General features: G+C 41.6%; 1 protein-coding gene across 1 annotated transcript in view; it reads left to right on the forward strand.

Moving 5' to 3' along the window:
- Positions 1-27485, forward strand: part of Arhgap26 (Rho GTPase activating protein 26) — a 416546-nt gene that overhangs the window by 378559 nt on the left and 10502 nt on the right. The window contains 2 exon segments of the mRNA XM_047554761.1: positions 17067-17342; positions 23211-23302. Coding sequence (XP_047410717.1) covers positions 17067-17342; positions 23211-23302 — 368 coding nt within the window.

Consider the following 27485-nt stretch of genomic DNA (forward strand, 5'->3'; position numbering starts at 1 on the left):
CTTCTCTCTTCATTTTCACTTCTGTTCGGATCAGTGCCTTGGGATTTATGGATGGTACAAGTACCAAGTGCCGTGTCCTTAAAACTAGTTTTCATTCTAAAACAGGAGAGCCATTTTTTCAGGTCCAGCCAAGCATATCTTAATCACAACAGCCGCCATCTAGTAACACATACTGTGTGCCAAGCCTTAATGGACTAATACATTGTATATAAGATCTCCTTTATTTCTCACCAGTCCTTGGAGGTGTAGGTATTATTAATGATCCCCATTTTGCAAGAGAGGAAAATGAAAACAAGGCACACAGAAGTTAAATAAATTGCCGCAGGTGACACAGCGAGTAAGTAGCAAAACCAGTATTCAAACCAGTATTTGAGGGCTGTCTGACCCCAGCTCCTGCTCTTAACTGTTAATTCACTACGCTTAAGCATATTGTTTGCATTTAGAAATCTGTTTATCACATATGTCAGGTGTTCTCTGAAAACAGACAGCCCATCAAACTGTTGAGAAGCTTCCAAACCATTTTTTCTTTATTTTCTGTTTAATGTATTTTATGAGCTCATGGAATTGGGATTTTGCCTATTTCAACGGTCTCTAGGGCAATTCAAGCAAATTTCCTCTAAGTCCACTGTGTATATGGCAGGCAGTTCCCTTGGGTCCACCAAGTTGTTAAGTCAGCGTGCTGGAAACTTTGTCAGGAGCTGTCAGCCCTGTGGAAGCAGCAACAGGGCGGCGGGAGGAGAGCAGAGAGCTCTGGGGCCAGCTGCTTGACTTCAGTCCCAGCACCGCCTCTTCCTGCCTCTTAGAACATTACTTAACCTTTCTAACCTTCAGTTTACTCCTCTGCAAAATCAGGGCAACCCTCATGAGGTCGTTGGACCAAGTCAGTGACAAGGAGAAGCACCCAGCCCAGCCTGTGCTTGCCTCAGCAGGGACCCACTTTGCTCTTGACTGCTTTGCTCTGTTTCTGCAAGGAGGTGGTAGTCCTCTTAATTTTAAACCCTAAAAAGGAAAATAGGAACACCCCATTTTACAGGAAGTTTTGCCAAACTACCCTAGTCCAAGTCCCTCTCTTCTCAGAACTCCCTTAGTCCTTTTGATCAAATTATAGATTAGCATTGAATGTTTATTCAGTGCACAAGAAACTTCTGCATCTCTGAAGGGCCAAAAGCAATAGTAAAATCCATGCAAACAAATCAAATTTTTTAGAGGAACAAAATAATCAAAAAGATGTTTTGTTACCATATGAAGTACCTGGTGCAATGAATTCCCCAGTCATTTCCAAAGCTAACTTGGAACACTAGAAACCAAGGACCAATGGTTCCTATCTGAACTCATCAGAACCATGAGATCTGGAAGGAATCATTTTTGAAACACAGATCCTTAGGCCCCAGCCCTGTTGGACTCACTCAGTTGCTTGCTAGCATGAGGCCTTTTGAAAAGGACAAAATGTTTTCTATCATTTTTTCAATTTGCTGAATTGTGATTTGTAATGTTCTTACCTTGGAAGGATTCTCCTTTTGTATATTCAGAATATCATTTAGTCAAAAAAGTCTTGGCAGCAATAAGAAGGGAGGGCTGAGGGAAATGTGCAGTGGGAGGGGGTTCCATAGAAAGCTCATCTGCACCCATATTTCACAGGGAGCTATTTGGAAATACAGGCTGATTATTTCTGAAGGAAACTGACTGGGCTTGTAATTCTCTTGCTGGGAAAATCCTTATAAGTGAATTGACATAAATGTACTGACAAAAGTGAATTGAACTTGGGACATGTTGTACCTCAATCAGGTAGTGAAGTCAGGGTGCCCTAAAATAAGGAAGTGTAGTAACTATAGTTCCAGCCGTGTGATGGGTCCCCTAGAGAGCTGGAGATGTGGCAGTTCACCCAGAGGAAGAGAAATCTCCAGACTGTTTGTTTGTTTGTAGTTTATGTAATTTCTCTTTTTCAAGAAGGAACAGTTGTGTGTTTGTGTGTGCATGCGCGCGTTAATTTTTTTGTTTTGTTTTTAGTGAACTCAGAGCTATTATTGAAAAGGCTAGCATTTGTTTCCCCAAACAGAATGACTTTTTAGCTTTACCAAGAAACAATTTCTTGTTAGAAAAATATGTTTTGCTGTTACCAGCTACTACTGGGAATTCCGTTCCAACCTGGCCAATATTTATTACTGATCTCCTTTTGATAGGTCTTTCTTTCAAAATGGGACACTTTCCATTAAGTCCACACACTGTTCTGGGAAAAGTCTCTATGGTTAAACAAAGAGACTGCTTAGGAGGAAATGGAGGTTAATTTTGTTTTAATCCCAAATAGTTAAAATAAAAAGGTGCTCTGGCATTTAAGACTGAACCGACATTGATAACTTTGTTGTGATCTCAGAACAGACATTATTCCAGAAAGAAGTCACCCCATCAAGGAATCCAAATCTCCCCACCACCCACCCTTCCCATCCAGGTACCTCCTTCTACACCAACTGATTTTAATTTTTTTCTTAGTTCTTACCACCTAAAATGATCATATTTGGTTGTTTACTTGTTTTATTGTCTATTTTACACTCAGGCACACACACAATGTTTCCTAAACTTTTTTCATCACATTCATGATGAAAAAAATATTAACAGAAAAAATCTTTGGGGATGTTCTTTCCAACATATGATGTTTTAATTGCTTATTTGTAAAGTATAAACCTACCTTAATAAGTGTTATATTACACACATCAAAAAGCACATAAAATACAAACCTTATAAGAATAATGTAACCAAAATGCATGTAGAAGTTTTGGTATTTATTCTCCTGCTCCAGCCTGGACTTTCCCAAGCTGCACCTCAGAGTTCTCAGCAGCTGAATGTGAGCTGCCTGAAGACAGAGGCTTCTGGGGTGTTTCCTGCTGAGTTCCCAGAGTCTGCAGCAGTGTGAAGGGGGCCCAGTGAGTATTTATTGTTGAGCAGCAAACAAGGCTAAGGCACAGTTCACTCTTCCACATCTGCATAACTGAGGTTTTTCTACATCTTTGGAAGACAGAAGGAGAAAAACCCTGGTTTTTCGGGTCAGAATGCCGTCCTAATACAACGTGTGCTGCTTCAGGGATTTACTGTAATGATTGAAATCCTTCACCAGGGAGGTAATTACACCTGACAAGAGCAGAGTCCAGGCAGACCGACGGGTGGTTTCTCGTTTCCTTTGTAACAGATGGCACCAGTGGACCTGCTTCTGAGGCTTTTTGAGGAAACTTACTCAAAAACAGCCTTAAATGTATATTTTTTTTAATGTCTCCCAGCACATGCTTCCTCAATAAAATGAGAAGCGTCCAGCAGATTGAGGGTAAGAGCCGGTATTATCAAGGCTGCTGCAAGGGGAATATACTTCAGGTTTGCCTGAGCCGCAGGTGCGGGTTGTCAGGGACAGAGGGAGACAGGACAGGCATCAGATTTTCAAAGTCCTTTAAAAAAAGCCTGACAATTGAGAACTCTGTATTCAACAAAACTATCTTTCAAAAGTGAAGGTGAAATAAAGACATTTCCAGGCAATTCCTAGAAGAAAATATTCAGGTAAAGCCAAGATTTCTTACAGATGACAATGAAAGAACTCTTCATAAAAGAAAAAAAAATTAATGAACTTGACCAAAATTTAAAAACTCCAGCTTTTCAAAAGAATCCATTAAGAAAATGAAATGACAAGCTGCAGACTAGAAAAATATATTTGCAAATACTATCACTGACAAAGGACTTGTATCCACAATCTATGCAGAAGTCTTAAACTACTCAGAAGACAACAGATGTCCATAGAATGAAATATAATTTAGTACTAAATATAAATTGACCACTATACATACTACAGCATGGGTGAACCTCAAAATTATTGTTCTAAATGAAAGAAACTAGACACAAAACACACAATATGTGATTCCATTTTTGTAAAAAAGGCCCGAAAGGGAAAAATCTGTAAAGCTAACCTGTAGATCAGTAGCTACCCATGGCCGGGAAACAAGGGAATTGAGAACTGTAAACAGAAAAGGGACATTTTTTTTTTCCCTCAGAAAGGACTTTTATGGGGTTATGGGAACATTATAAAACTAGATATGGATGGTGGTTGTACAACTCTATCAATGTACTAAAGGTTATTAAAATGGGTTAATTTCATGGTATGTAAATTATTCCTCAGTAAACCTGTTTTAAACTCTCCTGGGAATACTGAGTACTCCATAATTTTTTGATCTAATTTAATTTAATTTAATTCAATTTTATTTTATTTTATTTTATTTTTTGGCACTAGGAATTGAACCCAAGGGCCCTTTACCACTGAGCTATACTCCAAACCCTTCTTATTTTTTTATTTTGAGATAGGGTCTCACTAAATTGCCAAGTCTGATCTCAAATTTGGGACTCTTCTCCTTCAACTCCCAAGTCACTGGATTTATAGGTGTGCACCACCATGCCAACCTTCACTGATGTTGATTTTGTTGTTCTTATTCATGGGTAATAGAGACAAAGGCTATCAAAATTAAAAAGTAAAAACATGAAATTTCTGATACTTTGCCTGAATAAAGAGATACATTTTTATTAATTTAACTCTTCAGAGTAACTAAATAGACCTTGGGAAAATATATGCCACACTTTTCAAGAGGAAAAAAAAAAGATAGGATTGATGGCTAGGAATAGAAATTTTCAAAATATGAGCCTTGTGGCACTGATAGACCCATAATAATTTTAAATAGTGCATGGATGAACTTTTTTCCTTATCTTAATGAGGTTTTATTATGTAGAATAAATTGAAGTAGATGTTTACATTTTGTTAAGCTGATCAATTTAAAGAAAAATATTAAGAAAATATTGTATTTTAACAACACAGATGACTCACAAATAAGGCAGAAGTCATGAGACTGGGGAGTTTGTCTGAGAGTGGGCGACACTGTCCAGTAATCAGGAAAAAGGAAGCCAGTGAGGGCCCGAAATGGAGTCCTGGAACACAGGAATTCATCCAGCGCTCCTGTCTCCCTCCCCACCACAGAAACAGAATGTCTGAAACTCTCCGTCAGTCGTATTTGTTGAGCATAATCATCTTCAGTGCACAAACCCGCGACTGTGTGTGCAGCTGTCCTGACGAGGCTGCTTCTGTTGTACGTCAGGCAATTCTGATGCAGAAGTCTGGCTTCCCTGGCTGCCAGCAGTCTTTGCCTCGTTTTCTCGTAGACCCGTATTTCCTTTTCCTCAACTTTTTACTTTGATCCTGTGGAGTCTTTTTCTTTTTTAAAAAATACAGCCTTTGAATATTGTCAGTTCCAAAGAGGCTTATTGAACATCCACAGTGTGCAGGAGAGAGAAAAGGGGTAAAATAACGACAGTACGAGGGAGGGTCAAGACTGCAGAAAAAACAGCCCTTGAAGCTTCAAAGGAGAAAGATGTCACTCATGGTGATATCAGGGAAGACACAGGAAGGAGGCGGCATTTGAAACCGGCTTTGGATGGTGGCTGGGCTGTGGTTCGGGGCAGGGAGGAGACTCTGCAGGTGTGAACAGCAGCGCTGGAGGAGCATGGAGATGGGAAAGCTTGAAGCCTGCCCCCGGCACAGGGCAACTAGTGCCAGTTTGACAAGAAGGGAGATGGCAGACTGAGGCCCACGTGCCAGATCTGGGCAGGTGTCTGTTTGTTGATCTGATTTATGGTTTGTGAGATAAGAATGTTTTTCCACTCTTAGGCAGTTAGCATTTTAACTGGTTACATAAAGTACCTACTTACTGTCCTCAGTTTTGCCTCTTGGCTTTTAGTCTGGTCCTTTCAGAAAATTTTCACCCACCTAGAGAGTCCTGGGGAAATGAAGACAAGTGACTACGACTGAGAGGAGCTTTGGGGCTTATTGTGAGAGACCTTCAAATGAGGGAAACCTAGCTAGCTTTTTCTTTAGAGGAAAAATAGTAGTTCTGAGCATACATTTTGGAAGGTCTCAAAGTAGGTCTAATCTTGAGCACAACTGGATCCAGGAGCCCAAATTATTATTTTTGCTTGGGTTATCCTCCCTTTTTTAAAATTCCATTTGCAAATATATGTTTGCTACGTAAAATGAAAAACTCTCTGGTCACCCTAAGCCAATACACTTAGGTGCAAGATCAAGAAAGAACAGTATTGATGAATGAATGATGGTAAGTTACATGTCCATCCTTGAACCAGTTACTGTGGCCAGCCTGGATCACATGCCTGTCCCTGCTGTGAAATCAATGGGACACTGGACCCACCAGTGTCTGGGTTGGACAAGAACTTATCCAAGTGAACCAGAGGAAGAGGAGTAGGAAAGGTGATTAGAAAGAATAAACTATACCTACATATTCCATTCCACCCAGCTAAAGAGTTTATTATACATTTAGTAGGTAATGGGAAGTTTATGAGCAGGAAAATGGTATTCAACAACATTCAACAAATATTTGTTGATCTATGTATTTAGGAAATTCATGTATTTAGAGTATACATTAGGACGGTCAGAATGGTAAAAGGTAAAGAAACCAGATTCTTGGATTAATCCAGGTGAGACAGCTGTGTTCTCACCTGAACTACTGTAAGAATCCTATGAGTGACAAGGAAGCTTCCAAGTGTTTTAAGTAGACAATGACATCATTAGATTTGCAATTTGAAATGATCAACAGAAATGGTTCCATTTAGTATTTACACTAAAAATCTTGCATTCCCTGTAAATTTGCTCACTAACGCAAAGATTCTAGAGTAAATTTAGATCTACCTCAAGTTTGAAAAAAATAGAAATTCTAAGTTTGTAAGATGAGAATTAATGGTATTTTGCTGACTTTGCTTTTATTGACTTCTCAGTGGACTTTGGTTTCGAAGTACAAGAACTAAAGGGCAATATAAAAATCATTTTCCTTCAGTTTGTTTTTATTCACAGATGTTAAAACTCTTTTTTCCAGTGGAAAGGGTGACTTTGCTGGAAAATCATTTAAAGTGTTTTCCAGTCAAGTCAATAAGCTCTTCAGAACCAAAGGAGCAAGGGGCGAAAAATCACCGTGAAGCCTGGTGAGATTGTGTTCCTTCATGGCAGCCTGTGCCAGCCACTGTGGAGGCCAAGCAAGATGGTCGGGAGAAAGTGGGTTTTGGGCACAGTCACACGGGAGCAGCAGGGCCAGGCATGGAAGATACATATGGAATGCAGAAGAAGTCTTGAATAGGTTGAAATAAGATCAGAAACAATTTTCCACATGTTTAGACTATTGAATAAACACCAGAATTAGAGGGAAGTCAGCTATTCACTTGGGGGGAAGAAAGGGAGTCAGACACTGTTGGCCTTTCCACCAGAGTTCATCTCTTCTTATCTCTCTGCCTCATATGCCTTTCATGGTATCCGGACTAAGGTTTGTATGCTTGCAGGAATTTAACTTAATCCTCCTAGACATTGTCCTTAGCAGAAGTGCTTTTTCTATTGATGTGACTTCTGAACATAGTGAAATATTTTAGGCTCCTTATTCAAGGAATCCCCTCTCCCCAGGGTTACTGCTAAGCTGAGGTATCTTGGGCCACCAATGCTAATTTTAGATTCTCTTTTGTTTTCAGCAGTGGACATTTAGATTCTTATTAAATCCTTTTCCCTCCTTTTCCTCCCCCTAGTCCAAACAGGAAATATTCCCTGAAAGTAGACCGTATAGAAAAGTATGCCAGATGGCCAAGGACTCACAGTTTCATTAACATGTTGTCCACCGTTCTCAAAGTGGGACATCAAAGATGTCCTCCTTGACTTCCCTGTACCCTGTGACTTCCCCTGCTCTCCGCCCAGTAAAAGGAATTGGGGGAGAGGAGATACCATTGATTTACTATAATAACTTTGCCAAAGTAAAAACCTTTTTCTAAAATAATTGACGTAATTCCTTAGTGAGAAAGGCAGAATAGAAAAATTAGTTGTTGCACATGTTCATTGATCACATATGACTGAAAAAGCAGAGAGACAGTATCATATGACTGAAAAAACAGAGTGTCAGTCGGGAGCTGCTGTCTTGTGCAACCTAAACCATAGATTGGTGCAACAAAGTCTAAAGTATCTTTTGCCCCTAATAAACACCCTCCTTCTAGAGAGTACAATTAGTTCTTTCAGTGGGCTGGGAATATTATTTTCGTAATGACATTTATTAATTTTTTTTAGTCATGGCATATTGCAGAAAATATTTTAAAGTACAAAGGTCATGCATGTGTAGGGGCAAGAGGTATGCAGGTACTCTATTCTTTCTGCTCCTTTTTGCTATAAACCTAAAACTACTCAACAGTAAAACCTATTTAAAAGTAAAAAAGCACGAAGAATACTTATTCTCATTACTAAGAGAATGGATACTGTTAATATGTTGATATTCTTATTGTCCATAAAGTTTTTAATATATTTTATATAAAAAAGTACATGAGCTATAAACATAATGCTTAACCAATTATTGTTTGGCAAACACGCCTGTGACCACCACCCAGGTGAGAAGTACAATGTCAGCATCCCATCTCTTGCTTTCTCCTCTGATCCCGCACCTCTCCCTCTCCACAGTAACTACTCATCTGATGTTTACAGTAATCAATTTCTTATTTTTACTTCTAATTGTAGTTGATTCTTGCCGTTCACAGTAGTTATGTTCTGTCAAGTCACTGCAAACAGCCAACACCCAATCTTGGCTCCTAAGGGGAAATGCAGGGTAAGGTTCCCATAAGCCTCTTCTCCCAACATCATCATCAACTAAATGATACAGACCTAGTTGTGCATAGGTTTCTGTTTAAAGCTGCCTTATTTAATGGTATTGTTGGTTCATTAACATTGTACTCAAGACCAGCAGTGTTATCGCTCTGGCCTCAAGCTTATCTAACACGTATTTTCTCTGCAAGACACATGACAGCCTTCTTGGGCTAAAGAACACCAGATAGGCTTCAGCTGTGGGCCTGCGGGGGCAGGGAGCATTTCAAACAACAAAATCTTCAATAAAGAGCACAAAAATGTGGCACTAAATAGACCTCAAAAGGACACTGAAACCAGAAGGCAGAGCCTCGCCGCGTTTGACCTGTCACGCATATTGGGTGACTCAGATTTTTCACTGCTCTGTGCATGTCCTCAGATGACCTTGAAAGCACCCAGATGTTTATTTGGGTGGGGGGAGGAGTTACAGATAAATGTTAAAGAGTCATTGAGTTTGTAAGTAAGGAATCTGAAAATCATGAGGATAGATTGTTGGTACCCCTAAGTGATACGTTATTATTTTTTGAGTCTGGCTTCTTTTGTTCAACCATTTTAAGAGCCATTCAGGTATCTTGAGGTCTTTCATTTTCTTTGTAATAGAGGGCACCATTGTAGCAACGTACTAAAAAAAATTTTTTTTAATTCTACTTTTGCTGAAGTCTGGGGTTTCCAGTTTTTACCTCTCCAAATCATTTGCTACACACATCCTTGTACACCTTCCAGGATACACGTGTGCACGTTCCTCTAGGTGTGGATCTGAGCCCGGAGCTGCTGGTATCCTCACCTTTGCTAGATTATGCCCCTCTGTTCTTCAAAATAGTTGGAGCAATTTACACCCCCTCCTCCAGCAAAAGGTGAGTTTCAGATGTTCCACCTCCTCATAATCACCTGGTATTTTCACTATTTTGATGTTATTTAGTCATTCTAGAGGGTGTATAGTGTCATATTATTGTGCTTTTGATCTGCATTTCCTGCATTATAGAAAAGTCGAACACTGTTTCTATTGAGTTTTCTCTTTTAATGTCCCTGTTCAAGTTTCTTGTCCATCTCTACTTGCTTGTTGTTTTCGTACTGATCAGTGGTAGTTCTTTTCTTTTCTTTTCTTTTCTTTTCTTTTCTGGACTGCATTTCGATTCATTGTACACAAATGGGGTACAACTTTTCATTTCTATGGTTGTGCATGATGTAGATTCACACCATCCATGTAATCATACATGTACATAGGGTAATGATGTCTGTCCACCATTTTTCATACCCCCGTCCCCCATCCCTCTCATTTCTCTCTATGTGATCTAAAATTCCTCCATTCTTCTCTCACCCCTACCTTCCACCCCCATTATAATCAAGCTATAAGTCCTTTGTTCATTTACAAGTTACAGAGTTTTTTACTCTTAATATTTTCTTTTGATAGATGTTAATATTTTAGTATAGTCCATATGTCAGTATTTTCCCTTACTGATAGTCCTCTTTATGCCCTGCTGGATAAATCCCAACCCCATTTACCTGGTTGTTTTCATCTACCATTTTTATTGTTTGCCTTTGGTATTTAGATCTGTAATCCATCTGGAAGTCATTTGATTTGTGTGATGTAAGGTAGGGAGTCATGTGTCATTTTTTTTTTTTTCCCTATAGAAGATATTCAATTATTCTAGCTCTATTTTTAGAAAAGTACTTTCTACTATCCTTATTAAATAGGTCTATAAATAAAGCTTTAAACAAGGACAAATAAAAAATAAAAAGCAAATGCCTGTGTACCCAGTTCTCCATTCTCAGTCCCCTAGAGTGGATACAGCTTCGTGCTTCCAGATTTTATTTTAGGAATCAAATTTAACCATCCCTGGCATTAGAATGGTGGCTGTTAAGTTATGTCTTAGAACAGTGAAAGATCCAGTCAAATCCTCCACAACTGTAGCTTTCCTTTTATTTTTATGTCACAGTGAGTGAATTTGGTTTTGCAAGCACAGTATCTTCATTTTATAGAAAATGACAATTGTAACTGCACTCAATTTAAGATAGTAATATGCCTAGTAAGGAAGTATTAGGATTTCTTAGCAACCATTCAAATCTTGAGAGACAGCAAATATTATCATACTGACATTTTATAGTGCCCCAAAAGTGCTTTAGGATTTCTTTACAAATAACTTCATATTGTTTAGGTTGAAAGACAGTAAATACATTTCCTGTTAGTAACCAATTCTGATGTACCTGAGTGTGTTATTGAAAAACATTGAGAAGCTAACCTGGTTCAATGGGAAATAATAGTAAGCTCAGTAAGTCTTGTGTGCCACGTACACAACAGAGGCATTTGGGCCAATGGAACCTTTCTGATCCCTTCCCTTGAGGTTTTTTCCTATACAATGAGCAGTTGAACCAGGACTATTATACAGACATCTTTATTTCAGATCCAGAGCTCTTCTCTCTACCTCATATTTCTATATTATTCTATGTGAGAAGATTCAAATTAGCAACTGGAGGAAACTTAAAGACTGCAGAATGCCCTATTATAAATTGCAAATTTTGTTCAAATTATGAAATTACTTACCATTCCCACCCATATAATCTGAGTTTAAAATTGATTTGAAACTTTTACTTCAGAATTGTTTTTAAAAACTGGAAAATAAAACCACTACATTGTAGATTAGTCAAGCCTTTTTTTTTTTTTTTGATCATGCTGAGGTTCAAACCCAGGGCCTCACACATGCTAGGCAAGTGCTTTACTATTGATCTACATCACCTGCCTTAGTGAAACTATTTTTAATGCAAAATATTTTTAAAATATTTTAAAAAGCAACTGTCTATAATTGTTAAAATCCTAAGGGGATTTCACCAGTTAATATCATTAAAATAAGAAACAGAACTGCCTTTGTCTGAATAAAAATGCATATTAAATTATATTAGATGAGGGGAAAGAATCTGTGTAAACACATGTGCACACTTAGTAATTGTCAGAAAAGAACACAGAGGCACAGAAAGTTTGAGGCATGTGAATTTTTTTCCACTTATAAAATTGAAAAGCATATACTGAAGGTCGGTATGTATATATGATTTCTCTGTTATAGAAGCTTGAATGGACATACATTAAGGAATAAATGTTTTTAAATTCTCAATAGGTAAAAATTAGTTATTGTGTCATTTGCTCTGACTCACCACTACTCCATTGATCAGTGTTCCTTTTGATTTTTGATGGCTGGAGTTTTGACTTCCTTTTTCTTTTTATGTATATCTGAAGTTAAAACATAAAGGGATGTTCTTCAAGGAAGAATTCACTGATCTGGGATTAGATCAGATAGTCTACAGATTTTTCATGAAATATTTTCTTCTCATGATGGCGATGGGTAGGGAGTTGAAAGTAGCCCCCCTTGGATTTAATAGCATCATCCCCAATTCCAAGTCAGGAAGGAAGCTAGATGGATCATTAAGGTCAGCCCTGGTCCAGCGATCTGACAGGATATGCAGCCCTGAAATAAGTGACCAGGAACCTGTACTGCCCATGATGGGCCACTGCTGCCCACAGGGTGTAAATGCTGATTTTATGTCTTCTCCATAGTGTGATGCTGGCCCAAGACTCTTCCCCTCCCTGGGTCCCTCATTTCTCTTTCTCCTGCTTAGCCCTGTCTTTGAGAGTCCTCCACTGAGCAACATACCCACCACTCCCTGCTTCTCCAGGAGCAGCCACACCATCAGGCCAGGTGCGTCTGACATCCCAGGTTGGGCTTATCTGCTTCTCTGTCCATCTACTTGTCTCCTTCCCAGACTACTTTCTTGGCAGAATGCCCTTTGGAAAATTAAACATTGCTTCTAGGTAGAAACAGAACGCAGGAAGGGAATTGCATTCATCTGTACATCAGTGGAAAAGCTAGGAAAGAGGAGAATCCAAGGTAACCTTCATAAACTAAGGGGGGGAGTCGATCTGAGTTTCTTTTCTCTCTTTTTAGAAATTATTTGTTTATTTATTTTAATGACAATGCTCAATGCTGGTAGGGTCATAGTGAGAAGGAATTCCCAGTGTTTATGGGAGTGCAGTTTGATAGGATCTTTTTGAAAAGCTATTTGTAGGATATATCAAGACCCTTAAGAGCAGCTATTAGCCTTTGACCCACTAATTTTACTTCCAGGAATGTATGCTAAGGAAACAATTGGTGATACAGGCATTATTCCTCTACAAGGATATGATTGCAGCACTATTTACAGTAGCTAAAAGGGGACTGTGATCTGCATGTACACAGTGAGAGACTGGTTACTTTACTCAGGGTATACCATACAATAGCTTGTAGCCATTTAAAAATACGATATAAAATGCAATTTAATGATATGGGAAATTTTAATAATATTGTGATTTTTAAAAAAAACAGGCTATTAACTATATATATATACATGTGACCCCACAAAAGTGAGGGGGACACTATTATCACCATTAAAGTCACTGCTTTTCTTGCCTTTTCATATTTTTTAATTCCTACCAAGCTGTCTGTAAATTTTGATTATTAGAATGCAGAAAAATTATCTTTCCTCTTAATGGTCTGCTTACCTCTCCAGTGAGAGCACTCTTCTTGTACCAGCTCCGTGACTGCTGTGGAGACGGGAGAGGGTCTGCCATATCCATCTTCCAGTTGGGAGCTTGCCTGGGCAGCCCCGTCCACAGCATGGCAGGCATGCCCTGGCTAGTACACCAGACGTTCCATCATTCAAATGAGTCACCACAGAAGGGTGTCAAGCCGATGATATTGCTACACACTGTACTTTAACTATCGGCTACAGCCCCAAATGCTGCCAAGGCTATTAGCCTTATCTTCCTAACCGTTATTCTTCACTGTCCAGTGAATGTCACAGGAACTGACTGGGACTGTCTGACTCCTTCTGGGGACTCTGTGGGCCCGCAAACTGAAGCCGATGCAAGCCTTCCAGTTGGATGCAAACCAGACCAGCAAGTGTTCCTTCCATGCTAAAGTTAAAGTTGTTGTCATTGTTGCTATAGTTGGGCTTTGATGAGGGGCCCTGGCAGGACCCAGGAGTACTCAGGGAACTGGGGTGTTGAGCTCAGAAACACCCAACTGAACTGAGGATTGTAGAGAGGCCTTTAGAGGTCATCTGCTAAAATGGTAGTTACAAAGTTATTTCTCTTATCTTCACCTTAATCTTTTGTTATCTTTGGCCTCATTAATGGGAAAAGAGGTTGAGAATTCCATATTGAAGGTTTTAGAGCCAAGAGTGAAATTGACCATTTTTCCATTGGCCTGTTTTGTTTGAGGTTTTTATGGAGGGAGTTGTTTTTTTTTTTTAACTGTTGTCATTTTTAAGTAACCTATGGCCAGACACTGCTATAGTGAAGGGAAAACTTAAGATCATACAGTCTCAGACCATTGTCCTCATCCCTATGCATCTTTTATTCTACTTTTATGTTTGAGTTGCATCAAAACTAAATTGTAATATGCTCTGTGTCTCTTGGTGGAGTATTTTTATGTATATAGGCCTTCTGTTAGTATGAGCATCATTATAGTATATAAAATGTGCACTAGTATTGTTGATAGGGACGTTTATGACATACCTCTGAAGTACAAATAAACAAAAGTCATAATTCCTTTAGTAGTTTTAAAAATAGAAGTACTAGGGAGTATGCATTTTATTATTTACACTAACTCAAACATAGCAGTAATAGATTTTTAATTTGTAGTCATTTCATAGCAAATAAATGTTATTGCCATGGCCAAAACACAAACAAATGAAATTCTTGTAGTTGTTAAAAATAGCAGTTGATACTATGGCAATTGACACGGGGATTGGAGGCTAACTTAGAGTAGTTACGCATACCCTGCATTCCAGCCGCACCCCCACAATGCTTTCAGCCATGTTCTGCTGGCCAGGAACCGCTTAGAAATACAAGGATCTGAGAAAACACTCAGGACCCACTTTTTGTTCTTGACTAGATTCCCACTTCTGCTGTGAGTCAAAGGCATAATTCTTGGTACAGATGGGTTAGGAAGCTGAAGGTGTTTCCTACATATAAAAATGATTTAAGAATATATATGCATGTATATACGAGTATTGTGTCCTGTGGCAACCACTGACCAAAGGAACAGTTTAGTCCAGGCCTCTAGGCCTCTAGAACTGGGCTGTTCTCTCAAACCTCCAAATTGTTTCGGGTCAGACTCGGGTGCTGAGGCTGTGGTTCGGAAGTCATTTCCAGGACATTATGCCTCCTAGGACATTATCTAGTGGGGCAGCGTCATGTGAGAGGACTGAGGAGGCAAGCCCTCTCTTGCCAACGCAGTGCTGAGGGCTGCACAGTAGAAGTGAGGCAACACTCCTAGGACTAGACCGAGTCAAGCGGGAACAGGTATAAACTAATGTAGAGTGACTTATCCCTCAGCTCATGGATCTCATGGTCTTAGATTACAGTTGTTTTCTTAATCTGTCCCATCTTGTCAGATGAATTTTCAGGTCTCTGAAGTGAAGGACCTTGGCAAATTCCACTCATTGTCTTGTTCATTCTAGGGACTCAATGACAAGTCTTTGCCAGAGTGAGAAAAAAAAAAAAAAATTAAAGAATCATATTCTGAATTGAATTTGTTCCCTTATTAATTCCATTTGCTATATGAATCTACCAGGCAGAACACTGGAGGCAGGATCCTGGAGTTTGTTGGAATTTACAGTGTGTGGAGTCTTATCGAATCTGTGACTACATTCCTGTGCTCCCTTGCAGCTGTGGTAGCATACAGTGGAAATTCAGAAATAAGTGGTAAAAAGGTTGTTAAAGCTACAACTGGGTCTGCAAAGAAACTCGGCACAGCTTTAAGGAAACCAGCAAGACCTGCTGTCCCAGAGACAGTACACTGGCAAAAGAGCCCTGAGCTTGGGAATTGGGATTTGAACCTCAGCCTTGTCACTTACAGGCTGACTGTCCTGAGGCAAGCCTCGCGTTAGCCCAAGTTTGCACCAGTGTGAAATGGCAATTTTAATAGTGCCTGTTTGTGGGCTTGTGGAGTCATGTTAAGTGAGATTCACTAATTTGCTCACTAGGTTTTATTGAATACCTACATGTACTATTTTAGACACTGAAGACACAACAATAAGTAAAGGGGGAAAAAAATCCCTGCTATAATGGAATTTGTATTCTAGAAGTATAATACACATAATGACACTTAATAAATGTTTCATAAGATCATCTGAGGATATCTAATGAACTTACATAATAGGTTTTTACTGTATGTTTCCAAAGGGATTTATGTTACAACAATAGGTAATTAGGGCCATTATCAAATCTCGCATCTGAATTGGTATACTCTAGAGATATCCCATTGAGTAAAACATACGTGTGTTCTTGCTTAGAAAGTCTCCTCCCCTGGAATTGGACTTCGGTCACTTTTCACCTCCTCAAAGTGCTTGGTCTGAACAGCCCAGCAGTCGGCTGAGATTCAGGGGCGGCAGGCAGCGTTCTGGCCCCTGGTTTCCACGTCTTCTCAGCCCTTGGGGTTTGCACTATTTATGACTTAAGGTGATTTCAAGTGTTTGTGTAATTTGTGGAAATAAGTCAAAGGACTGGTATGGTCAATTAAAATCCACAAACCATATTTTAGTGAGTAATTTCAACCTTTCCTCTTCAAATCTTTGATCAGCCACCCACCAAAGAACAAAATGGACAAATATAAGATTTCAGTGCATTTTTTTTCAAATTGCCTTACCACTGGGGCTTTTCCTTTAAGCACCAAAATACCCAAAATCCATGAAAGGAGAAACAGCAGGCCTAGAGAGCAGACCTCTAGGAACTGCACACAGCCGTGATGCACACTGCCTCCTGAGAGGTGTGTGTCCACACCCGCTCTCATGTTTCTAATGCGGTGCTTCGGATGTCCAATGGCACATAGCCCATTCAGTTAAAAATGTAAACAGGAAATTATTTTCTGACTGAATGACCCTTGTGGCCCAGACAAAAAAAAAAAAAAGGTCTTTTCTGCTGAGACGTAAGTTTCAAACACTCACATAAGAGTGGGAGCTGAGGCTGGTGCCAAGCCAGCCCTGTGTGGGAACAAGGCTGGTGCTAGGATATAGAATGCAGGTACGTGGGTTCAGGCATTGTCCACCAGTGGCCAGAGGGACCATGCACATGATTGGAGAAGCACCTGTCACCTAGAAAGCAGTTTGTTCTTCTGGGCAAAGAGACATGTTTGTGCTTCGAGGAATTACGGAACAGGAATTCCTTGGAAGATGCGAAGGTCCAGTCTGGAGAAATGTGACTTGGCCCTGACCACATGTCCCTGGGTTTCAGTGTGCCTGTGTTCTGCTCCAGTGCCCCATCATTTGGCCTCCCATGAACCTCCCATGCTCCCATCGTGGTTTCCCTGTGTGTGCTGATGAGTTTTCTGGTTGTTCTGTCTTGCAGCCCCCCGAATCCAAGCCCAACTTCACCCCTCTCGCCATCTTGGCCCATGTTCTCGGCGCCATCCAGCCCTATGCCCACCTCATCCACGTCCAGCGACTCATCCCCCGTCAGGTCTGTTGCAGGGTTTGTTTGGTTTTCTGTTGCTGCCGTTGTTCTCTCATTGGCTTGGTCCTCTCTTCATGCAGTGTTCAGCCTGCTCGTCAACTTTGTTCCCTGCCATCCAAACCTGCACTTGCTTTTTGACAGGCCAGAAGAAGCGGTCCATGAAGACTCCAGGTAAAACCACGGATGATGACCGATCTGTTCCCGTTTATCCAAAGCTGGCCAGGGATAATGGGGGCCTCCTCCACTCTCCTGTGGTTCCATCCTAAGAGATCAAAGCTGGAGGGACCACTTGCATGAGTAGCATGACATGTTTCACACCCTTTCTAACCCTAACTCATGTTGAATTGTCTCTGGTGCCTAGAGTTTGGGGAAAGGGTGCCTCCTGAATAAGCTCCTCCTTTGCTGGCTCTCTGGATCATTTGGGCTCTCTGCTTTGGTGTAAGATAACATATGAGGGGGCAGTGCTGAGGCCCATGCTGGCCTTCTCCCAATTTTATCAGGTAGCCTCAGGCAATATTTATTTGTGGGGTTGGGCCACTGTCCATGAGCACTGCCACCTCATCACTGAGACCAGATCCATTGGGTGAGAGATAATTTAACAGAATAAAAGACAGGCTGGAAGCGATTTCTCTTTAAGTTGCTCAGGGCTTATGCCTCCTTGCCCTCCATATACTCCAGGAACCATCTGGGCTCCCGGCCTTCTGTCTCTGTGTCATGAACCTGAGCACTCGCGGGAACAGGCACCTCCTTTTTTTGAGGGTGAGCGGCTTGACCTATTTCCCCTCCCCAAGGGCTGTGCTATAGTTTCTCTTGCCTTGGTGACTTCCACGCTTAAGTGCCACAATTCTTTGCTCTTGAGCTCTTTGTAGAAAAGAAGCTCTACAAATTCAGGAAAAGAATGAATAAAGATCATGCCGATCTCTCTGCTGCATAGTTCCCGAGAAGGGGTATCTCTTGAATTTAGTCTCTGCTTTCAGATAACCAGGATATAGGGCCAAATTATAAACATCATGAGCATTCTAACTTTGGCCATATTTTCTCATCCATCTTTTTCTCCCAAGGGGTGTGTCCAGCAGAGAGGCTTAAATAATTTATAAAGCTGACTCTCAACTTTTTAAAAAGGAAAGCCCCATGCTATTTATAGAGAGCTGCATATATTACTTTATCTCCCTCCGGGCATTTTCACATCTACCGTTTCAGTCTATTCTCATGTGAGAATGAGACAAGACATGACCTGAACCTATTATAAAAAAGCAAACTTAGGTACAGAGAGGTGCCTCGGACACAGTCACTTGACTCAGTGGTGCCAATGTAGAATTCAGGAGTTCGGCCCCTCAGCCCAGCCTGCTCTTTTCCAAACACATGGGTAATCTCGACCTCAGCTTTCCCCGTAGCTCCCAGCCCTAGAGCCTGGCCTACTCCAGGTGTGGCGCAGCTTGCTTCCTAGCCTTGTCCTGAAGGATGGGAAATGGAGATTTTTCAGTGTATTCTTTTTTCCTCACCCTAATAAATAAGGTTAAAATTCAGATCCTACAACTTCTGGATACTTGGGAGACATTTACATCCCAGGATGCCAGAGATGGCATGATTGTGCAGGTGAGATCACTCCTTGCCTTGTGAGGACCTGGACCACATTAAAATGACCGAGACAACTGCCTCCCAGAACGCTCACTTCCTTTTCAGAGAGACTTGAGCAGTAGGAGAATGTGGCTCTATCATTTCCATTGAAAGGGAGTAAATAACATATTGCCCCCTGGGACAGAATGGGTGAAGGACCTCAGACAATGGGATCATTCAGTTAAAAAAGAAATATGAAGTACTCTCTGCTTTGATGGTGTTGACCTTTTTGTGTCTCTGAGCTGTGGGGCCCTGTTGCTTGTCAGATATCTCCACCTCTCCATTCCTTTTCAGCTCCCAAAATATTTCCAAGGTTTTTTTTGCTTTTGTTTTTTTCCCGTCACTCCTTTCCACCTCCAGATTGACAGAGGACAGTGGCAACTAGCTGCTCATCTGGTGTGTGTGGGGTCATGGTTACTCAGTACTGTCCCCTCTGGTTGTTGTTAAAATAGCACCATTTGGATGATGTCCTTCCACAACCCTTCAGGAAGCTGCCATTTTGAAATAGGCAAAGCTGAGAAGGGCTTGGAATTGGCCATCACTGAGCTACATGTGTGTGCCACAGAGGGCACAAATGGGGACACAGCAAGAGATAGAGCCCACCAGAGGAACAGAGAGGGCTACAATCCCCTCCTTGCTATTGCAGTGTGCAGCCAAGAGGTGGGGGCATAAACCTATTAATCAGGTTCAGTGGGGCTTTCCCCTAGATCTATTTCCAAAACATGACGCTTCAAATTTCCTTCTCTGGGCAGAGCTTTAAAAAAATGCTGAATTAATAGCCCCATAAACTTCTAAATAATGTCTCCTCTAGAAATGGCTTCTTCTCCCTCTTCAGACCATTTTTAGAGCTTGTTGTTTCAAGCGGGGAATGAAGACATAAGGACCCTGGAGGAGCATTCCCTTCGCAGATCCCTCTTCTTTCACTCATCCACCCACCTTCTGAGGACCCCCAGCCCCATACCCATGACTCGCATTTGTACTATGGCCCCTGGAAATTGTGCCTTAATGATCTAGTCATTGTGGCCTGCCAGCCTAGCCGGCCCCGCCTCCCAACAGCGTGTACAACAGAGTGGGTTGTCATTTCTGCAAGCTTGCAAGGGCATTTGAGGGAAACTCCTCTGAGTGCTTTCCTGGCCTTGTGCCATGCTCAGAGGCAAAAATTAAAAGTAAACTAGCAGAAGGATCTAAACCTGTTCATGCCCTTGAAGGCCCAGCGGAGGGCTCAACAGTGCTGTGACAGGAGCAGCTGAAACCACCCCAGGCTGTCTTGTGTCCAGCGATGAGGTGCACTGCCACAGTAGGGAACCAAAGAGGCATGGCGAGGACTTTTTTTTTTTTTTTTTTTTTTTTAATGATCAGAGCCAAAACCTACAGACACAACGTGCCCTATGAAAAGCAAACTCCTCAAGGCTTTTGAGAGGGAGTTGTGGGCCCCTGAATCTGTTGGGTTGACAAACTTTTAAAAAGATAAGACTTTCACCTGGGTAGGGCTGCCAGATTTAGCAAATAAGATAAAAAAGATAGCATATTTGGTTAAATTGGAATTGTAGGAAAACAAATGATTTTTAGTTTATGTATGTCCTACATATACAAAAAAGTATTCGTTGTTTACCTGAAATTCAAATTTAACTAGGTTTCCTATATTTTATCTGGCAACCCTACCCTGGGGAACAAGAATTACTCCTTTTAAAAGTGCCCCTTCTAGGGTTGTAGCTCAGTGGTAGAGCACTTGCCTAGTGTACACAAAACCCTGGGTTCCATCCCCAGCACTGCAAAAAAAAAACAATAAATAATAAATAAAGGCATCCCTCCCCTTTATTTTTTTTTTTTCCATTTGCATATTCTAAGGTGATAGAGGAGGCCTCAGGGGAAAGGACTGTCCCAAAGCCTGTCAGTCACCTACCTGTTCACTTGGAAGAAAAGCAAGGACATTTCCTGTTCTTTGTTTTTATTTTTAATGTGTTATTTTCTTGTATTTTCATTATTGAATTCCAAAAACCTAATATTAGTGGAAAGTTACTCCTTTTAAATGCTAACCTTACACACCTGAGACCTTTCCCTGTTCTTTTTACCTGCAAATACCCCAGCTGGTTTCCCTGACTTGCCCCCATTTTATCCCATTACCTTTATTTAATGAGGTTAATAATTAACCTCTGCAACAATCCAGTCAGAGGGACCTTGCCTTCCCCATCTCCCTGAACTTTACCCGCGTACTCTGCCCTGTCCTCAAGAGGCAGTAATCCTGCCTCCAAACCTGGTCTCTAAGACCTTGGCTCCTGTGGCCTGGATTCTCCTTCCACTTTTGATGTCATGACAAGGTCCACTTACCTGTCAGGATGGGTCTGTGGCTGTTTTAGCAGTTTTCACTGCCAGGTGACTCCTCCTCCTTTCTGCTACACACCCTCTCAAAAAATAGGCTTTTTTCCCCCTCCCCCTGGAAACTTGCACATGAATGTTCAACACACAGACTTGGCTTAGTTAAATCAAAGAATGTGCCCCTTGTCCTGAACTTTATTCTTTAATGATAATTAGACAGGAAGAGCCTTTTCCACTTGGAGTTGGTGAATACAAAAGGCTCTCTCCTTTTTTCCCAATGGCCCCACTTCATTTTCTCCCACTTTCCCAATTTTTTCCCATCTGGCCATCATTTCTTAGCTACTAGAAAACCAGAGAGAAAAGCAGTAAACTGCTGTTGCCCTGGCAACAAATTCTGGATGACCGTTTACTCTGATCACCCTTCTGCACACAGACTTTTTAAGTGATTTTTCCTTCAGTTTTCATGGAACCAAGATTGGAAGGCCTAGATGTTTGGCCCTAGTTTAGGTTTCCATCCATCTATGGCTCTCATTTCACAGAGTAACACTGAACGTGGTGATGCCAAAAGATAAAAGTTCCAGAATGCCCAAGACACCGTGCCCCACCTGATTCTATATGACCATATCTGAGACCAGACCCTTCTTCAGCTAAGTCTCACACTGGGAGCTCCAACTTTGTGGCCCTTGAGGCTCTCCATTAGTCAGTTAGAGATAAAACAAATAGTGAACATCCCTTGAATAATTTTATAATTCAAAAGACCTCTTTACTCTTTTTTTTTTTTTTTTTCTTTTTTCCTGCCTCTGAACCTTTAAGAACACCTCCTCAGATGACGTGAAGGAAGAAGATCATTTGTGGCAAATAAAGAGCCAACTTTTGACAAATGTCATTCCGAAGGTTTAGAAGCCTATATAGATTGTTTGAAACTAGTTGGACATCAAAACCAAAATTGATAGAGGATAACAGAATTTACCAACTCTTGCAACCTACTCTCTGGAAAACAGATTAGCACATTGTGACCTGTGGTGGGTCAAATCAGCCCCCTGCCTGTTTTTTTGTAAATAAAGTTTTATTAGAACGCACCCACACTGATTCATTTGCATGGTATCTGTGGCTGCTTTCTTATGGCAGTGCAGCATTGAATAGTTGCAACAGAGACCATAGGACCAAAAAGCCTAAAGGATTTACTGCATGGCTCTTTGCAGAAAAAGTTTGCCAACCTCTGATCTGGTACCATGGTTCTCAGCCTTGATTGCATGAGAATCATAGGAAGAGTGACGCCCACCAAGTTTTGTTTTGTTTTTTGTTTTTTTTTAATTCTGATGGCCATGTTAAATCTACAGTTCAGTAGAATCCAGACGTCTGCAATTTTTAAATGCTCCTCAGGTACAATGAGTGTTTGCCAGCACTGACTGGACATGAGGACAAAAATAAAGCATCTTGTCCCCTCTCCCTTCTTGCTGCTCCCTACATTGGTGCACACATGTGCTCATGCACACACATGTGTAACTGCTCGCATACACCTTTTCCATTCCCTGCCCACCCTGGGGGTTCCTGCTTTGGAATCCTGCCCCACCAGCAAGACTTAGCCTACTGAAAATAAGGAACATCTGGGAAAAAAAAGTAAAGTCAGCCTGTGGCCGGGAGCCGAGACCTGACTTTGTTGGAATTTCTCCTTCTTGACTGGCTGAGTGTTGCCAGCTTTCATGAGTGTTGGGAGTGTTCTCAGAGCAGCGTGGAAGTTCCTTCCTGCCCCTCTTCCCTCCCTCCCAACAAGGTACTCCTGCTCCAGAAGTGGGGCCCAGCTTGTCCTCCCACATTCAGCCATCAGAACTCCCAGCTGAAGTTTTAACATGGCACAAGGTGACCCCTCTCAGAGTGTGGTTTCTTGGAGCTTATGGCTTTACTCTGAATATTTCTCATTTTTCTACTGTGACCTTTGCAACTGTCCCACCTCATGTTTTGCCATCTGGCTGCCTTGTCAGGCTCTTCCCACGAGTGAGAACTAGGTGGCCTTCAGGGAAAGGGAAGAAGAGAGAGAAAATATCTGGGGCTTTCTGAGGTTTGAAAAAAAAAAAAGAAGTTAAATAAATTCTTTTCTTCACACAGCACACCATTCCGGAAGGCAAAAGCCTTGTATGCCTGCAAAGCTGAACATGACTCAGAGCTCTCGTTCACGGCAGGCACGGTCTTTGATAACGGTGAGTTTCTCGTCCCCTTGGAAAAATATGGGGGAAGCATGTGAATAACTGGCATTTTCCAGGTTTCTACCTAGGGAAAATCTCCATGCAGTGGTTAAGACCAAACCAAAATAAGAGAACAGAAACATGGTCTGAAGACATGATCAAGAATAGACAAGTAACCAGCAATTCATTGAGGTGTTATGAACATAAATGAGATTTTGCCTACAAAGGACTCAACCCAGTAACCTGGCAGTAATTTCTAGAGTCTAGGTAGGGAGGGCTGAAGCTGGAAGCAGTAGTGTACACTTTTAATCCCAGCTACTCAGAAGACTGAGGCAGGAGGACTGCATGTTCAAGGCCAACTTGGGAAACTTAGCCAGACCTTGTCTCAAAATATAACAGAAAGCATTGGGAATGTAATTCAGTGGTAGAATGTGCCTAGGTTCAATCTCCAGTACCAGAAAAGAAAAAAGAAAGAAAAAGAGTCAGAGGGCTGCTCAAAGGGGTAAGACACAGAGGCTGAGGAACAGAAATGGGCTGCAACTGGTCAGGAGGTCAGGTGGAGGTGGAGACCACCTGCTCGTGCCCTCTTCCTCTCATGTTTGCCCTCCCCAGCAGGCAAGCCATATTCCCAGATGGCGGGGCATGTGGCAAGCTCGGGGGCAGTGAGGCTTACTGGATTCCTGCGCATCCTCTGCTTAACTTTTGGGAACATAAACTATCTCACAATTATGTTATCCCGCAAGCTTCTAGCTGTTCTGCTGCAGAATCCTGCTGTGAAAATGGATTCACAGCCCCCCATAAAACTGGGATCTGGTACTTGGCTTTACCCACTATTTTCTTGTGCCTTTTCGTTTGTTTTTCTCCCTAAAAAAATATTTTAAGTGATAATTGATGTCCTAATTTGCCATAGAGGCTTATCATTTACCAAGAGAAAAATCTGGATTCTATGAAAAAGCCCATGTTTCTGTGACAGCTCAGCTTTCCCCATGTGAAGCTCTCCTTTGGAGTTTATCCTTCTGGATCTCTGGGCAAAGGGGTCTGTTCCATTTCCCCAAAGTAAGAAGGAAAGGCAGCTGCCTGGTTTCAGAAATTGGACATTTTTCTTTGGCTGCCTCCCTGACCTCAGGTGGAATGGGGGCAAAGGTTTGGGAAAGGGTGTTTTTGTTGCTCAACACTCTCATCTTCACCAGTGGCCAGCATTGGTCCAGACCCCACCTCCTCCTGCCTGACTAAGAGCCAGCAATACAGGGCAGCCAAGGGGACCACATAGCCTTGGAGAAAAGCCAGGCATACTGCAGGTCCCAGCTTGACCACTCTCTCTTGTGTGACCTCAAGCAGTGACTTAACCTCTCTACACCCCAGTTTTCTTCTGTCATAGAAAGATGACACTGTGAGGAAATTGAGATAATACACATCATCTGTTTAAAATGGTACTTGTATTAGTCAGCTGGCCATCACTATGACAAAATACCTGAGGAAAAACAACTTAAAGGGGGAAAGATTAATTTTGGCTCAAGATTTGAGCCTCCATTGTTCTGAATCTGTGGTGAAGCAAAATATTATGGTGAAGGGTTACAGTGGAGCTAAGTTGCTCACCTCATGGCAACCAGGAAGCAGAGAGAAAGAGAGAGAGGGTAGGGGGAATGAGCCAGGGACAAAATAAACCTTTCCCACACACATATACCTACTTCCTCCAGCTTGGACCCACCTCATGTTTCCATCACCTCCTAACAGTGCCATCAACTGGGGACCAAGTCTTTAGCACAAGACTTTTGGGAGACACTAAAGATTCAAACCATAATAGAACTTAACACATAATTAAGCATTTAATATCTTATCATTGGGATCATCATCATTCTCTGTTTTACAAAAAGGCCCTAATCCTCTCATCGTTCACAAGAACTGTTTCATTTTTAGCCAGAATGGTCCAAACCTGCCTGTTGACTGGGCAGTAGGTGCTGCATCTTGACTCTATGGATCCTGACTATACCTGGAAGGGCCTCACATTCCAAGTTGGAGCAAAAATGAGTTCCAGAGGCCCAACCCTTGACTTCGTCCACATCCACAGGGGCTGCCATTTGTGTGCTCAGCCTCTGTATTCTGCTCTGTGGAGATGTTAATCAGTCATGGGCAGACAGAATAGGAAGCAACACAGACTTGGGGAAGGGGGCAATTCCCAGGTCACACTCAACCCTTGGCCCTCCTGGGCCAGCAGGAGCCAGGCGTAGCCCAGAACTTCATGTGGCCTGGTTGGCCTGCTGAGCCCGTGTTTCCCTTCATGGTTCTGAAACCTCAAAGCACTGTCCTTAAAACTTTGTTCTGTTAACTTTCATTTGGGTGCTTTATAAATCAGAGTACATGAACCAGCCCCGCCACCTCTGCTGTCAGCAGCTGGTGCTTTCAGGTCCCAGTAGACTGGCAGGTCACAGTGGGTCTGCTGAAGGCAGTCCCTGACCATGTCTTCAGTGAGCATCCCCCTAATAGACCCAGCAGTAACATGACAGTTTCTACAATTAAACAGAATGGGCTGCATTGCTTGGATTTCTGTCCCCTGCTGTTGGCAGGGGAAGGGTTTCTGCCCAGAGGTAAGCAAGGTGTAAGAGAGCCTTACATTTGTGGGTGAACCCAGGAATTGAATTTCTGTGTTGCATGTTCCAGTTCCCTGCTTACGTGGGCAAGGGACCATCATATTCCTATCAACTATTCACCTTGAGCCCACAGGATGAGGTTGCTTTAAACTATCAAATGGAGTGTATATGCTTGCATGTCTAAGCTGTGATTCCTTATATTGAGTGAGGTCTTTTACCATTTTTAAAATACCTTCATTGAGATATCCACATACCATTATGATTTACTCATTTACAATGTACTATTCAGTGGTTTTTAGTATATTCAGAGTTGTACAACCATCATCTAATTCCAGGATATTTTCATTACTCTCCCCTGGAAGATCTCCACACCCCCTAGCAATCATACCACATTTATCCTAACGCTTTTCCTGCCAGCCCAATGGAACCACTAATCTATTTTCTGTCCCTATAGATTTGCCTGCTCTAGATATTTCTTTCTTCACTTTGTATAATGTTTTAAGGGTTGATCCGTGTAGCCAATGTCAGAACTTCATTCCTTTTGTGACTGAATAATGTTCCATTGTATGGACATACCACATTTTATTTAAACATTTATCAGTGGATAGATATGTCCTTTGTTCCCACTTTGGGCTGTTATGGGTATTACTGTCCACGTTCATGTACAAGATTTCTGAGGACGTATGTTTTCATTGGTCTTGAGAATATACCAGAGAGTAGGATTCCCAGGTTACATACTAACTCTGTTTAACTGAGGAAGTGCCATATTGTTTTACAAGGAGCTTGCACCAATTTATATTCCTGCCTCCTTTCCTTGTGAAGTCTTCTTCTGAATTTAAATAGTTAACCAAAAAATATGACAAGAAAAGATACTTACATGATTTTAACTGCCAATTCCACTTCTTCCCAGCAGGGAGCTCTCTGCCTGGCAGGTTCTGTGACTACACCCACTCCAACCGGGTCATCATCATAAATCTCATAGTGGTAAATGAGAGCAGGAGAGAAGTTTGGTTGAACGAGTCCAAGGCCTTACCCAAGCCTTTCTGTGATCTCCGGGAGTCATGGCAGAGTTCACTGACCCTAGTTTGTTTTTAACCAGCAATGCCAGTGACCTTTCCAATTCCCTAAAGAGCAGTGCCAAATTAAACCCGAAAGAAAACACCTCTTGGTGTTAACTGAGCTGCAGTCAAAGATGGAACTAATGAAATGTTAATCCACTTTTTAGATTGGTTTGTCTGATAATATTTTATTAGGTCCTGTTTTTATTAGGTTCCTTCACCTCTATAGGAAAAAAATCAGGCATTACAGGAGAAAAAACTATTGATGGGTTAAACAGAAGGGTCTTTTTCCCTGTTCTCTCTCTCATTGGTTTACTGCTGGAAGTATTAGTTGAGGGCTGTTTAACTTGGATGTTCTGTAGCTGCCAAATGAAATCATCACACCAACAGAAGAGTTTCCTAATGACAGGTTTAGAAGGCACGTGGGCTCCTCTGTGTTGTGTGTATGTTGTGCTTCTTGTATTTTTATTTTCAGGAATAAGGAGGAGGAGGAGGGAGGGCACACAGAGGCAAAGGGCTGCTGTTTCATAAGGATTGATCTCTCAGTCTTGG

The sequence above is a fragment of the Sciurus carolinensis genome, chromosome 6 (genome assembly GCF_902686445.1).
Source record: "Sciurus carolinensis chromosome 6, mSciCar1.2, whole genome shotgun sequence".
NCBI classification, from domain to species: Eukaryota; Metazoa; Chordata; class Mammalia; order Rodentia; family Sciuridae; genus Sciurus; species Sciurus carolinensis.